General features: G+C 46.1%; 1 protein-coding gene across 5 annotated transcripts in view; it reads right to left on the bottom strand.

Moving 5' to 3' along the window:
- The window catches only part of LOC148023184 (rhamnogalacturonate lyase B-like), a 240,983-nt gene that overhangs the window by 144,849 nt on the left and 81,419 nt on the right, over positions 1 to 14,715 (bottom strand). For all 5 annotated transcript variants that reach the window (XM_087696158.1, XM_087696159.1, XM_087696160.1 and 2 more), the window contains one exon: positions 27 to 182. In XM_087696158.1, coding sequence (XP_087552284.1) covers positions 27 to 182 — 156 coding nt within the window. The remainder of the gene's footprint in view (positions 1 to 26; positions 183 to 14,715) is intronic.

Below are 14,715 nucleotides of genomic sequence, written 5' to 3'. Positions count from 1 at the left end.
GTATGTAGAAATTTAAGGAATGTCACCTGTTCTTTTGCATTTTCCCACAAATAGGACAATTCTTCATTGGGAGGGGCAGAGTTTAAATAGATGAAGACAGGTCCAAAAACCTTCTTCCATACTTCTCCATTTCGGAATTTGGGAAATAGGGGTTCACCAGCATAATGACCACTATGAAACATCTGCAGTTTAGAGGGGAATCAAAAACAGAATACCAAAAGCCATGTAATATTACACACCAGAAATGAAGTTCAAGAGGGAAAACACCAAAATCCTTGAAATGCCCTACAGCACAGTTATTGGAAAAAATACAAAAAGTTGCCAATTGTATTAAGCTTTGACTCTTTTATTAACAACACAAAATTGCAAGCTTGTGAAACAAGCATCCAAACACAAATAATCAAGAAGCTTTGGAAATCTAACCCTTTTCTATCCTCTTCTATGTGCAATGCATAACAATTTGTCAGAAAACTGTATACTCTGAGCTCCAGCAAACAAAACAGTTACACATGTCAACCTGCAACTAAACATTAGACCTGCTTCCTGCACATAGCACATACAAGTAATGACAATGCACAAGGCAGCATGCCAAAGAGCCGTGATACTTCCACTGCATACAACAACCTGATGCTCTGAACAAATGGCCATGCTGCCAAGCAGAAGAAGAGTAGAACAATCATCAGTCACGCATTCAAATATGCCATGTAAGTGGTTGCACTATCTTTGAGGAGGTGAATGAGATCCACCCCCACATCTAACAAAATGTGTCAACTAGGTAAATAATACAGTCAGAATAAATTGCAGAACAGGCGCATTCATATAGGTCAAGCAGGGCATTAACCCCAACCTAGACATTTTTAAGACAGCCCGGCCTACATGCCATTGTTGCAGATGGAGCTCATCAGTAGCATGATTGCTTGGTACACCTAGACAGAAATATGCAATGAGGCCAAAGAGCAGACTTCAAAGGCCCTTCTTCAACTTTTAAGAAAGATCATTCAGAGGGAGCTCTGAGACAGACTACAAGGAAACTCCAATTGCATGAGCAGGAGACGAGGGCTTCCTGCACACCTAGGAGACTGGTACCGTCTTCCACCTAGGATTCCTCACAAGATTTGGCATTGAACCCCTCAGAATGGTTATCATTAGCCTTGTAACTGACATCTCTTTTAGGTTAAGCTCATTGTTAGCGGTCTTCTTCTAAGCAAGGAGCCTATTGGTTAAGCCCATGGTTAGCGGTCTTCCTCCAAGCAGGAAGCCAGAAATTTTCAGAGGATGGAGAGATTCTATGTAGATTTAGCAACATTTCAAGAGATCATGGCATTTGGAGATATGCTGGAAAGGATGTTAGAGGGATTGATTCACCTCATTGCAAGGGGCAGCAGAGACAAACTGAAGATCACCCAGTGGAGACCAATCACTTTGCTTGGAACAGCATATAAAATCCTAGCCAAAATGATCAGCCTCAAACTCTATCTCTTGATGCCAGACCTCAGTCACCCTACACAAACCAGTTTTGTTCAAGAGCACAACATGACAATATTTTCACCTTCTGGGAATCCACAGCTCTTGAAAGATCTAGGGAACAAAATCTCATTGTTTTGCTTCTCGAGTATGAGAAGGCCGATGATAGAGTTGATTGGGATTTTCTACAAGACACCATGTTCAGGATGGGTTTCCCAAAGTACTGGATCAGAGGTGTTTTGGCTCTATCTTCATCAGTTGATACCCAAGTCCTCATTGGTGGGGAACTCCATCGCCCGTCACCGCTGACTTCCACCGCATACCCTGCTACCCCTGTCTCAACCAGCAACTTGTCGCAGCGCTACCCAACGATTCATCCACCTGTTCCCCCCCTCCGCAAAGCACTTTACCTCTTTCCCCCCCCCCCCCCCCCGGGCAGCCTATCGCACCATCCCACAGATGCGCGAACTGAAGCTGCCCACGCCTGTCAACCCATCCCGCTCTGGCTCTGCCAGTAATCCGTTCCGCATCATCCCCCCCGCCCCTCTGCCCCGGATCCGCTCTGACGCCAGCCCTCCCCCAATCCTGCGCTGTCTCCCAACACCAAACCTGACCCCCAACCTGACGTTTTCTTTTCTTTTTGCCCATTCTCCCCCCTCTGCGCTTCCCCAATCTGTCGCCCAGCCCTCCCACTCCCGTGCGGTCCCCCGTCCCATTCAACCGGCAACTCCAAGCCCCTCATCCGTGCGACTCCAATCTGGAAACATCTCCCGTAGCACCCAGTGCTTCCATCATCCTCAGAAAACAGAACAGAAACCCCCCCCCCCCTTCCAGCAGGTTCAGCACTATGATCAACACGTTTCTCAGTAGGGATGCGCAATGGAAACCTTTGTTCAGACGCCGGCGCATTCTGTGAGTGCCCTCCAGTCAAACACCTTGCGCATCAACCTCTCGGAGGAACAACTCTTAGCCGTCCCTGCTAGAGACCTGGAGTTGAAAGAAACAACACTCTTTCGTCACGTTGTTCGACACTCCCCATCGAGAGCCCAGCTACGGGATTGGCTCCACTCCACACTGCGCACTGGCACAGTGCAGATCATGAAGGTAGTCCTCATGGGGCAAGGGATCTTCATGGTTCAACTCACCTCTGTGGATGCAGCACATGAGTTAGTGGAGAGCTCACCCTATGCCTCCACGAAGGAGGTCATTTACATGGTTCCCTAGTATAGTGGCTTCACAGTGGAGACATTTGCGCTCCATAACAGATTTCTCAGACATCCAATTACTCTACTTTTCCCCGGATAGTGGAGGACTTTGGACGGCTCTTCAGCACAATTCTTCATGCCTCCTTCGCGGATGCAGTGACACCTGCAAGAGTCCCAAAGGTACGAGTGGCCATGAAAGACACAAACAGTATACCAAAGTTCCTGGAGATTGAGGTAGGAGGTCACTCCATTAGGCAACAAGTCATTGTGACTGGGCAACCAAGGCAGTGCCTGTGCTGCCATAACTTTGGGCACCAGGTAGTAGATTGCACGCGTTTCGAAGCCAAGGTGGCTTCGCCGACAAGCCCGCAGGTGGACGCTGATGGCTTCACACAGGTCCAGACATGACAGAGAGGGAGATGGCAAGGGGGGACCACAGCCAACTCCTCAAGCACAGCCTCAGCACAACAGGGAGCAGGAGGGCGAGCGACGCCCCCCCGACAAAGTACTCCGCAGCCCCCCCTGCCCGTCCCACTCAACAGGACCGTAACCCCCCATATCCACCACCCGCGCCACCGATTACCTCACCTGAGATCTCACAACCCCCACACCCACCCACCCCCCACTGACCCGGGCCCACATCCCCCCCTTCCAAGGCCACCAGCTCCCCCCTTACACCGGCCATGTACCTCCGACCATCCCACCATCTTTCGATCTTCTTCCCCCCCTCCCTCCTCCCATAGGAGGTGATGAGCCACACACGTCTACATCCTCCTCGCATCAGGAGTTTTCCCCCTCCCACATAGCCACCAGCTCATATGCCCCTATCGCCCGTCACACTTTCCCGAGACAGGCACAACTATTGCCACTGGACTTCTTCCGCAGGCCCATGGTCCTATCTGAGAGTTGCGGAGTGCGGAGAGTTCCCACTATCTCTAGAGGTGGGGATCTTCGTGGTTCGTAAATCAAGGAGAGGCAAGGTCCATCTACTAGCACCACCGGATGGACCAAACTACGCGTTTTTCCATCAGTCCTCTCACCCAGGGGATTGGAGGACGACATACATAGAGAAGGAGTTGAAGAGTCAAGTGGAGGACCACATCTTCCAATGGATGGAAGAAGAAGGTCTAGCACTGTTTGCACAGCAGTGGCCTGGTTGCATGATGGACATTAATTCGTGGGTCGGTGCCCAGGTCCCACACTTGAGCATTATTTTTCGAGCCCCTCCACAATGGAGAGCTCCACGGGATGTGATCAAGTGGCCCCTCACACAAGCGGCCCATTTCTACAAGTGTACAGAGTCACGACTCTCAGAATGGCTGATAGATGCATTGATAGTACCACCTCGAGCATCTATCACCCCTATGGTCGGGCGGAGGGCCACCATGGGGGATTGGAGTTCGCCGTCCAGATCTACGGCAAAGCATACTTGCATGCCCCATAGTGTCTCCTCCTCATCAGCAGCCTCCACACTGAACAGATGCATGTTCGGTCAGTTACAGGTTTTCCCATGAGCTTACACCTTGCATCCTAGAGTGAACAGTCTCCACTACAATGGGCCACATGGCTCCAGGAAGTTGATTGTTCGGCAGGAGCTGCAATCTGCCCTTGCCGAACAAATCGACATCCTACTTCTACAGGAGCATAAGCTCTCGCCCACCTAGGCCCAACGGGTAGGGAAGGTACTCCCGCGCAGCTTGCGGACCTACTACGAGCATGCCATACATGCCCATGGCAAGAGTGGAGGCGTATACACCTCTATCGGCCCGAGTCTCACCGCTTGTGTACGAGACCACGGGACGATAGTGATGGGGAGGGTTCTATGGATCAAATTGGATATTGGGGACTCGTGCCTTGGAGTCCTCAATGTCTATACCCCTATGGAGCTTAGGACACGTATGAGGTTCTAGGTGGAGATCGCAGATGGACTCCTACGAGTGGACTCTTGGATCGTTGGAGTTGACTTCAACAACCTGCAGGCTTTGGAGAACTAGCAGGGCAGAGGCAAAAACTACCAAGGCATGGCTGGGGAGGAGTAAGAGGCATGGGAGGTCTTTGTACTGGCAGTAGGAGCACGCGATGCCTGGAGAGACCTGCCCTCCACAGGAGGAAGGGGTCGCTGGACTTCTCTTGGGGATACAGGCAGCTACGTGGAGTTATGCTAGAGCAGTTGGACAGGTTTTATGTGGAAGAGTGGGAAGGCTCTCGTGGAGGCCAAATTGGGTAGATGGCGGACACACCTGTGAAGGAAACTGCTAGGGTTTGTAGTGAGGACACAAGAGTGTACGACCACGACAAAAACACAAAGAGATAGACATAGACACAAAGGGAAAAACTCAAACCCTAAACGCAAAACTCAAAAATTCAAACCCTAAACGCAAAACTCAAAACTCAAACACAAACAGAAGAAGGGAGAGAGAGAGAACACAACTCTGAAGTGAATGAATGTTGTAAATGAATGTAAGAGTGTACAGTGTGCTCAAGGGCAGAGCAATGTCAGAGTGTGACGTCCACCGAAGACGGATTCCAAGTCTGTGAGCACCAATCGGAGTGTAGGAGTGATCAATAGTGAATGGCAGCAGGCTGGTCACCAAAACGCAGCAGTCTGGAGGCTGGAAACTGGTAAACGCAATAGTGTACCACCGATTGGAGCTTGGAAACTGTGAGTATCAGGGCCTGCAATCCTGAAAACGCAGGCTGGCTGACCCTAGAGATGATGGACAGCAAGCTGTACAACAGTCTGGGACAGTCTAGAGCAGTCGCCAACAATTGAGAGCAGCATACAGCAATGGACAGGCTGAAGATAATGTGGCTGCAGTCATGATGACTGGACAGCCGATGGAGGTGGGCTGGAGGCTGGAAACTGGGCGCCAACAACAGCAAAGGGTGTGTGGGCTGGTATAACCTGCAAACAAGAATGATGGGGCAACCTATCTATTTATAGATGTGGAAGGGCGCCCCAAAAATTAGGGTTTCCACTAAACTCTCTCGAACCGCTCCCCATTTTAGGGTTTCCATTGAACTCTCTCAAACCGCTCCCCATTTTAGGGTTTTACTCCAAAAGAGCATTTTTAGTGTGTTTTGGGGTTGTTTAAGAGGCTAATTAGCAAGTAATGCATATTTTAGCTCAACATCCCCTCTCAGGCCCAAAACTAAGCTGAAAGCTGAGGCCAGCCATTGTAATGTTTATATACCTCAAGCGTCCCACCCCAAAGCAACCAAGGCATTGGACAAAGGGTGCATGTCGGCTGCCCAGTGGCCTACCAAGACTACAAAGGCGATGGTTAAAGGCATCGGACAAAGGGTGGACATCAGCTGCCCAGTAGCCCACCAAACCCTACAAAGGTGGATGAAACTACATTGAATTTTTTTTTTTTAATAAGTGAAGTATATTTGATGGAATGCGGCCGATTGAGTAAAAGTGACCCAGAAGACGGGACTAGGGAGGGTACACCCAACACATCACAAAACAGTACAAGCTAACCCATCCACTCAGGGTGTCGATGACGAGGAAAAATAGGTGATGAGGTATCCATGTGATGAAAAAGGATGGTGGTGTGGTAACAACAGCCGCCGGTCGAAACAGCTTAAGATCCGCACAAGTGGTGCTCTGCACAATGAGATGCAAAGTATACTACATACTGAAGAATGCTCATGCAACAGGTGCCACTTGGACAGTGTCCCTCGTGGGAAAATTGTTCACTTGCCCAAGCGCCCTAGTACAAGGATGATGTAATCATGCAATGCAAAGATGCTCTCGACAAAAAATTTGACTTGTGGCTCATTGTGATAGGACTTGGTACTTAGACTCAGACCCTCAAACTTGTATGGAAGAAAAATGAAGACATTGGGCATATAGGAGGAGCCCGCTATAGAGACTGTAGTGGGATCTAGGGGAGCGGGTATGGAGAGATCCATTTACAAAGATGCCTCAAGATGTGCCCTTCTTTGGCCATACCACTAGGTTAGGGAGGAGAATACAGATGAGTAGGATCAAAGTGGTGCTAGCTACAGCTGAGATTGGACTATCCAAGTGATATCACGGCCTTTCCTTGCAGACTTTCACACAAGATTAAAGGACAGCCTTAGACGAAGAAAGATTTCACTCTTTCTTTGGTTACTAGCACACAAGAGTTTGGCAATTGGTACATGGCTTGGCTATGGTAAAGACCCTATTCCTTGCACTAGATGTGGGGAGCATGAGGAGATTGAGAGGCATTGTATATGGGATTGCCCACGAGCTCAGGAGGTCTAGAGGAGAGGCCGCAGGATGGTGTTTCAAGGCACTACAAATTCTATGATTGCTATGTGGGGAATAGTTGCATGGGTCATTGACAAAGGCCCAGCTTGTGGGCATGAAGATGTACAGGGGTGTCAGGCTTATCTCATTTCGGGGCAGCTTGTGAGCAGGACTTTCTACCAGATTTCTCACAGGTAGTATGGATTCAGGGGCATTGTCACAGATGGAAGCTCATAGCTAGCATTATTGCTTGGTACGTATGGACAGCCAGATACAGCCCGGCTATTGATTTTTTGGACATACCTACTACTAAGACTCTCTCCAGGATCTGGACAGAGACTATGCATACTCTTTGTGGGACATGGGAGAGAATACATAGCAGCTTGGAGACTATGAGGAAGAGGAGAGATGCTTTTCTCAGGACATGAGATTCTGGCACCTTTTTCCTCCTCCAAACCCACATGGTTTGGCAGTATAGACCTCCCAACTGGCTATTCCCTCAAGCTCTGTAATAGACTTCCCCTTGTTATATAATTCTTAATATGGAAGTCCCTTACAGGGCTGATTTATACTTGGTTTTCTGCCCTGAGACACTTTCTTCTGAGGCATGCTAGTAAAATTTTTACTTTTCTCCGAAAAAAAACCTAGGCATGTAATAAAGGGGGTTTGGTTGTTATTATTCCTGACTAAAACACCAAAAACAATTTTTGTTCCTAGTGAGGATTTTAAACCTTGAAGCAACAGAAATGCTTGATGGAGGGCTGGAGATGTTGGGCCTATTAGAGGAGGCATATACATAGACTACACTAGGACCTAGGAGAGAGAGTTTGGGGAGACCCATTTCTCAATGGACCATCTGATCTAGCCTTCTTTGGCTACATCATTGGGTTGAGCAAGAGGACGTACATGTCCAAGATCATAGTGCCTTTCTTGGAACATTTTTGGAGGAGATTAGATGATAGCTTTAGAAACAGGAAGATATCTCTGCTCCTACAGCTTGTAGTCTCTAGGAGCCTGGTAGATGGTACTTGGCTTGGTTCTGGTATGCTCTTTCATCATGCATGCGATGTGGAGAGATGGAGGAGAACTAGATGCACTGTCTCTGAGATTGCCCCAGAGCTCATGAGGTTTGTATGAGAGCCCTTCGGATGATCTTTCATGGCACAAGTAAGACTATGGTAGCAGAACTAAAGGCACAGTCTATGAGATAGCCCAAGATTTCATGAGGTTTGTAGGAGGGCCCTTAGGATGGTCTTTCGTGCACAATTGAGACTGGTGGTGACATGGGGACAATATCTTCGTAATGGACAGAGAGCCACCATGTGGATGTGAGGATTTTCAGGGACCGCACTCATTTCTCATTGTTGATCAGACATTTGTCCTGCGCATTTCTTCAGGATTCTCACACTAGATTACTCACAGACAGTGGATTGAGAGGCACTGTAATAGATGGGAGTTGATAGCCAGCATCATTGCCTGGTTCATTTGGTTAGAAGATGTGGTCATGCAGGATTTGGAGAGACTAATCTTACAGTTCTGCAGAAATAAGAGGGACTTCATGGTGGTTCTAAGCAAACGAGGAGGAGAGATGCTTTGGACATGTTACTCTAGCACCTTCTTTCACTTAGTGCCATGCATGGTCTGGTATAATACGCTACCAGATTGGTTGTTCACTCAACTGTCTAGGGCCTTTTCATAGTTTTACTTCACCTCAAGGATTTCTTTTGAGGTATTATCACAAGAAACTAGATTTCCTCTTCTTGGTAAAATAACCAAGTCTAGGCATCCATTATCCATTCCCTGTAAGGCCACTAGGAGCAACTTCAGGGGGACTCTTGCCATTGACAAGGGCTTCAACAGTTATTCCTTCGTATTGGAGTTACCATAGCCTGTTTTTCACTCTATGAAATAGTAAACCCTGACAGTGTTACAACCCCACATATTGGCTTCTCTCTCCCATTCCATATAGACCACCTTGAGAGACCTTATATTCATATTATTGGATTTTTATTTAGCTCCAGCAAGACTGTTGAGCACTTGTACTTGTTTCCTTATTAGCAAGACTGTTGAGCAATATATGGATTCAATGAAGCATCCTATAGTAGTAACCTTCTAAACTAGAAGGCAATAGCCTGGTATAACTTATGTAGAGGAATTTGATTCAGAACCTATATTAGAATAGGTTTAATGAATCAAAAGTTGTCAAAGGCAAAAATTCAGAACCTATACTAGAACCTAAAAAGAACTTTTCATGAAAGAAATCAACAGCTCTTGTGGTTGCAACAATGTTGCTTTAAGATGTTAGTTGTGCTTTAGGTTAAAGTTAATTATGCATGTGCAAGCCAAGTAGCAGTTAGCTCTACTCTGACCATACTCATCTGTATCCTCCTTTTGAGCACATTGGTGTAGCCAAAGAAGGCTACATTGCAATGCATGTTCAAGAAAGGGCCTCTCCAAAGAAGGCCTAACGTCTCCACCCTCCATCAAGCTAGTAGTTGGTCCAGGCCAATCTATCATCTCTTATCACAATGTTCAACTACTATTATTCTCTATGGAGAGCACGCTGTTAACTCTACCTGATCAAAGTCCTCTCGCATAAGTCATCCATTCTCCACTAAAAAAGTGAAAACCCTCTCTCTATTGGTCACAATCACCACCAATAGAATGTCTCCTCCAGACAAGATGTGAACAAAACTCTGGAGTAGCTGCTATGGTTTGTATAGAGGAAACACAAAGTCTACAACCACGACAGAAACACAACAATGCAAACATGACATGCAAAACTCAAACCCTACAAGCAAAACTCAAACAACATGAGAGAAAAAGAACACAACTCTGAAGTGAATGAATACTGTAAATGAATGTAAGACTGTATAGAGTGCCCGAGGGCAAAGTAGTAGAGTGTCAGTGAGTGACATTCACCGGAGATGGATCCCAAGTACTGTGACTACTAGTCGGAGTATCAGAGTGAGAAAAACTATCAAACACAGATCCTAGTGGAGGCTGGAAAAGCTGGCAATAGTAGAGATGATGCTGGAGAATGCAGGTAGCAGCCAAAAGCTGCAAATGCAGCAATGGAGGAGGTGATGATGACAAGCAGCAACCAGAAACTGTAAACCCACCAGTGCAGCAACCGCTTGATGAAGTACACCTGCCGCCTAGGTAATCGAAGGGAAAACGCAAGCAGAAACAGAGTGCCTAAGGGCTAGCAATGGCAGTGGAGGTCTGAATGCAACAAATGGATGGTCACCAAGCAGCAACCAGCAGCATGGAAAAGTCACCAGCAAGCTGGTGCGGTAGACGGAGCAATGGCAGCAGTCGCAAAGGTAGAACCGCCACATGGTGGGAGACCTATAGGCAAAATCTACACACAGGGTGAGAAACCTAGGCCGAAGAGATGAAGAACAAAAAGGGGCAGTCTATGTATTTATAGATATGGATGGACCCTCCCAAATTAGGATTTCACAAAAACACTCAAAACGCACCCCGTTTTAGGGTTTTCATTAATTAAGCACTTATTGGGGCTGTTTGAGAGGCTAATCAACACGTAATTCAATTTTTAGCTCAACACCCCCTCTCAAGCCCAAAACAAGGCTAGAAAGAAAGGCCAAACCAAGTTCCCAAGACATCCCACCCCAAAGCAGCCGGGCATCTGAGAAACCTAGGCCGAAGAGATGAAGACCAAAAAGGGGTAGCCTATGTATTTATAGATATGGATGGACCCTCCCAAATTAGGATTTCACGAAAACACTCAAACCGCACTTCGTTTTAGGGTTTTCATTAATTAAACACTTATTGGGGCTGTTTGAGAGGCTAATCAACATGTAATTCAATTTTTAGCTCAACACCCCCTCTCAAGCCCAAAACAACTCTAGAAAGAAAGGCCAAACCAAGTTTCCAAGACGTCCCACCCCAAAGCAATCGAGCATCGGACAAAGGATGCACAATGGTTTCCCAATGGCCTACCAAGGCTACAAAGGTGATGATTATCTTACCAAGGCAGTCCAAGTAGTCACCCTAGAGAGGATAGGGCATCGGACAAAGGGTGCTTATCGGTTGCCTAATGGCCTATCAAGTCCTGCAAAGGCAAATGAAACCACAATGAACTTTTTTTAAAAAGGTGTTTCGAGAGATGGTTTGCCATCGATTAAGTAATTGTATCATAAGGGAGAGTGGGAAGGGATGGTTAGGTCCAACCTATCACAAAACAAACAAGCTACCCATCTTAGGATCCCAAGCTACCCATCCACCCAAGAGTGCCAATGAACAAGAGAAGGATGATGAAGTAATGGTGGTGTGGTGTACAAACCACCGATGGAAACAGCTTAGGATCCCAAGCTGCCCATCCACCCAAGAGTGCCAATGAACAAGAGAAGGATGATGAAGTAATGGTGGTGTGGTGTACAAACCGCTGGTGGAAACAGCTTAGGATCCATCTACTGGGCTCCACACAATGAGTGTACTACATGCTGAGAAATGCTCATGTAGCAAATGACACTTGGACAGTGTCCCTCCTGCAAAAATTGTTCACTTGTCCAAGCGCCCTTTACAAAGATGATGAAATCATGCAATGCAAAAGGAGAAGGTACAATAGGAGGTGAAAGGCCAATGTCAAAGACAAGTGCCAAAACCTATAGAATACAAACAAGGGTTAGCAACCCCCTCTCAACCTTGAATATCGATAGCAAAGGAGAAAAAGAAGGTAGATATCGGTCTTGACTCTTCGTGTGGTGCCAAGAACCATGATGTGAGGAAGCATCCGAACCGGAAGAACTAGATAGAAGTCACCGCCATGATAGTATCAAGAGAGATGTTGCACGATTTGCCTCAGGAGGGAAAGCCTCCATGCTGGTAGAAGAGCAATACTCCTAGGATAATGAAACCATGAAGGGAATGGCGTGCGCCCAAGTCTCCAGCCCAAGTAGGACTTGTGCAAACTTGTATGTTAGCCCTACACTAAAAACAAAACCTGGCAAAAGAGATGAAGAGTTGCAAGCACAAAGGTCAATAGTAAAATGCTCCAAAACACAAAATAAAATTGAAATGAAAAGCTAATTGAATGAACAATGCAATGATACAAATGTGTACATGTGTGTGAGGAAATGCAATGGAATACTTAAGAATGAAAATCTAAGGACAAAATCCTATGGGCCTAACTCAATAGCCTCAAGACCTAAGAGTGCGAAGATGAAGATAATCTATGCGGCCACCATCACATATGCCCACTAGCAAGTCTTTGCCAATAAAATGCTTGGCAAGGTGGTGAGGTAGTCCTAGATGGAGGTGGATTTGAGCTGGATGCGTAAAGTGCAATGCTATCAATACTTGTAGAACAATCAGACAACCTCTCGAGAGTAGAAAAGGATGGCCATTGAAGTTGTCTATGTGCCACATGTCCAACAACTGTGCAAGGGCGGAAGGAGTAGATGGGGCAATAGTGGAACCTGTAGCCCCATTAGATTGGCCAACTAGAGTGGAGACCATCCCAACAGTCTACTAAGGTTTCTTAGGACAACGACCCTAGGCCTTGGTAAGTATGACTCTCCTCCTCCACATAGCCTTGTCTCTAGCATTGTGTGCAAAAACTATTTTTCTTTGGGAGTTGTTGCCAAATGGGTTTTGTTTCTTTGGTTCCATCTAAAGAAGGGAAGTCACCCTTGGTCTACCTTGCCTTCACATCTTGCAACTTCTTGCCACTTTTGGTTTTACCTTGTGAAGAAGATGCAACCAACCCCCTCTCTAAATAAGTATGTGTGAAGGATTTCTTGTGGACTTGGCTATGTAGCCTTGCATAAAACAAAAACTAGCCCTTAAACTTGTGGAGGTCAACAACCTAGGTAGTGAGATAATGTGCTGGATAAAATGGAAGTATTTTTCACACAACTTAATCAAGAAGAATGTGACCTAATCATCATCTCACTACAAGGAGCCACTAGTAGCAAACTCTATGAGTAACTATCAATATTAGGCCAACTTGACTTTCAGATCATCCCCTTCCATAATGGAAAACTCCTAAAGCTCAAAAATCGAGATTGCTATGTCCAGTGCGATCTCTAGCTGCATAGCGGTCAATGAGATGACTCCAACACTCAAATGCAAGGGGAAAATATTGTAACTAAGAGTGGAATTCAAGAAGCAATCCTTACATTAACTCAACATTGGTTGTAGTATTGCAAGCTCTGCATTGAGATAAATGTGACAAGGGTGACCTGATTGAGGATCCAACATAGACTCTAGACCAACAACAATGTCCCAAAGTCCCTGAGATTTAAGCACTTATTGCATGAAGTTCAACCAAGTTGTGAAATTCAACCTATTAAAAGGAGTCTTATCCGTGAAGGCATTCTTGGTTGTTGCAATAGGAGTGGTAGTGCTAGGAGATGAATAAGGTGTGTAATGAGTGCAGGGTGAAAACTAGTTTTATGTTAATAAGAATAATAATTATTGTAGCAATGCTCTATTTACTCTTGAACAATCCCTCCAACATTTGATAGAGCGTTTTTGCCCAATCTATCATTTTACTTCAGTTTTGAAAAATGAAAAACTCCCATTCACTTACATGGTTGCCTTAAGTTCAAACTCAAAACTTGGCCTCCTAAGTTTTGGTCTTTTAAAGGCCAATTTATTTTATTAATTACCCTCTAAATCATAGAATGGTTTTAGTTTTGCATTACCAAGTTATAGAAGATAAGGGATGCAACCTTCATACACTCTTTAAAAAAGGTGTCAAAATGAGGAAGCAATGAAGAAGTAAGCTTTAGCATTTTAGAATTTGTATGAGGAACAAACAGAATGCTTTTTGTTGAGCTAGGTACACTTGCATTCATGCTCATGATAAGGTGGGGGAATGGAGTACACTTGGAAATGAATCCGAAAATGCCCACCATGTATGTCGGAATTGTGCACAATGAATCTAAATGTAAGCCTGGGCATGGTAATTGCATGAGGAGCCCACGAAGGAGGGATAGGGACACGTGGAGCATTGGATGGAAACCCCTACATAGGAGTGACCCATGGAAAGTGTGATGGCACCCCATAAGAAAAGGATGGGAATCCCTACGTCTGAGAGGTCAAAGGATGTGTGGGACTAGGGCTAGTAAGGGGGATGTCAATCATAGCCATGGGAAATGATGTGGTCAGTTGCAAAAACGTGTAGGGAACTATGTTAAAGGGTGGCATTCCCTGTGTAACAAAGCCCCATGGTGCAAAGTGGCTTGAGGGTAAGTGTAGCCTACATTGTTAAAAGGTGGCATTGTTGAGGTAAAACATGCTTTACAACTGATTAGCATTTTTAAACAACCCCAAAACATCCTTAATTAATGAAAAACACAATCTTGGTGCGCGGTTCGAGAGAGTTTGAGTTTCCCCCAAATTTTTTGGGGCACCCTTCAACATCTAGAAATAGACGGGCTGCCTACCATTCAGCCTTATCCCTTGGTGCAGCTTTCTTACTCTACCGTGCAAATTTCAGCCATCCACAACCTACCATCTACTGTCCAACCATCACCGACTACAACCCATCACTATCCAGCCATGGGTGGCCTGTTTTCAGCCATCACCCTACTGTTTGGAGGTCTCCATCTACTACACCATCATAGCATCTGATCAGCCTACCTTTTCAACATCTAGTGCCAAGCGATAGGCTGCTCCCATCTCTCCCACTGGGCGACTACTGCAATACCTACGTTTTTGCAGTCTAGCACACACTGCCAGAGGTCGGGCCACGTGGACAAGCAATAGGCTACTCCCATCTCTCCCACTGGGCGACTACTGCAATACCTATGTTTTTGCTGTCTAGCACACACT

Source organism: Lygodium microphyllum, chromosome 16 (assembly GCF_053477565.2).
Source record: "Lygodium microphyllum isolate KBCC chromosome 16, Lygodium_microphyllum_v1.1.10, whole genome shotgun sequence".
Taxonomy (NCBI): Eukaryota; Viridiplantae; Streptophyta; class Polypodiopsida; order Schizaeales; family Lygodiaceae; genus Lygodium; species Lygodium microphyllum.
The sequence above is the reverse complement of the archived record's forward strand: the minus strand, read 5'-3'. Positions and strand labels throughout refer to the sequence as shown.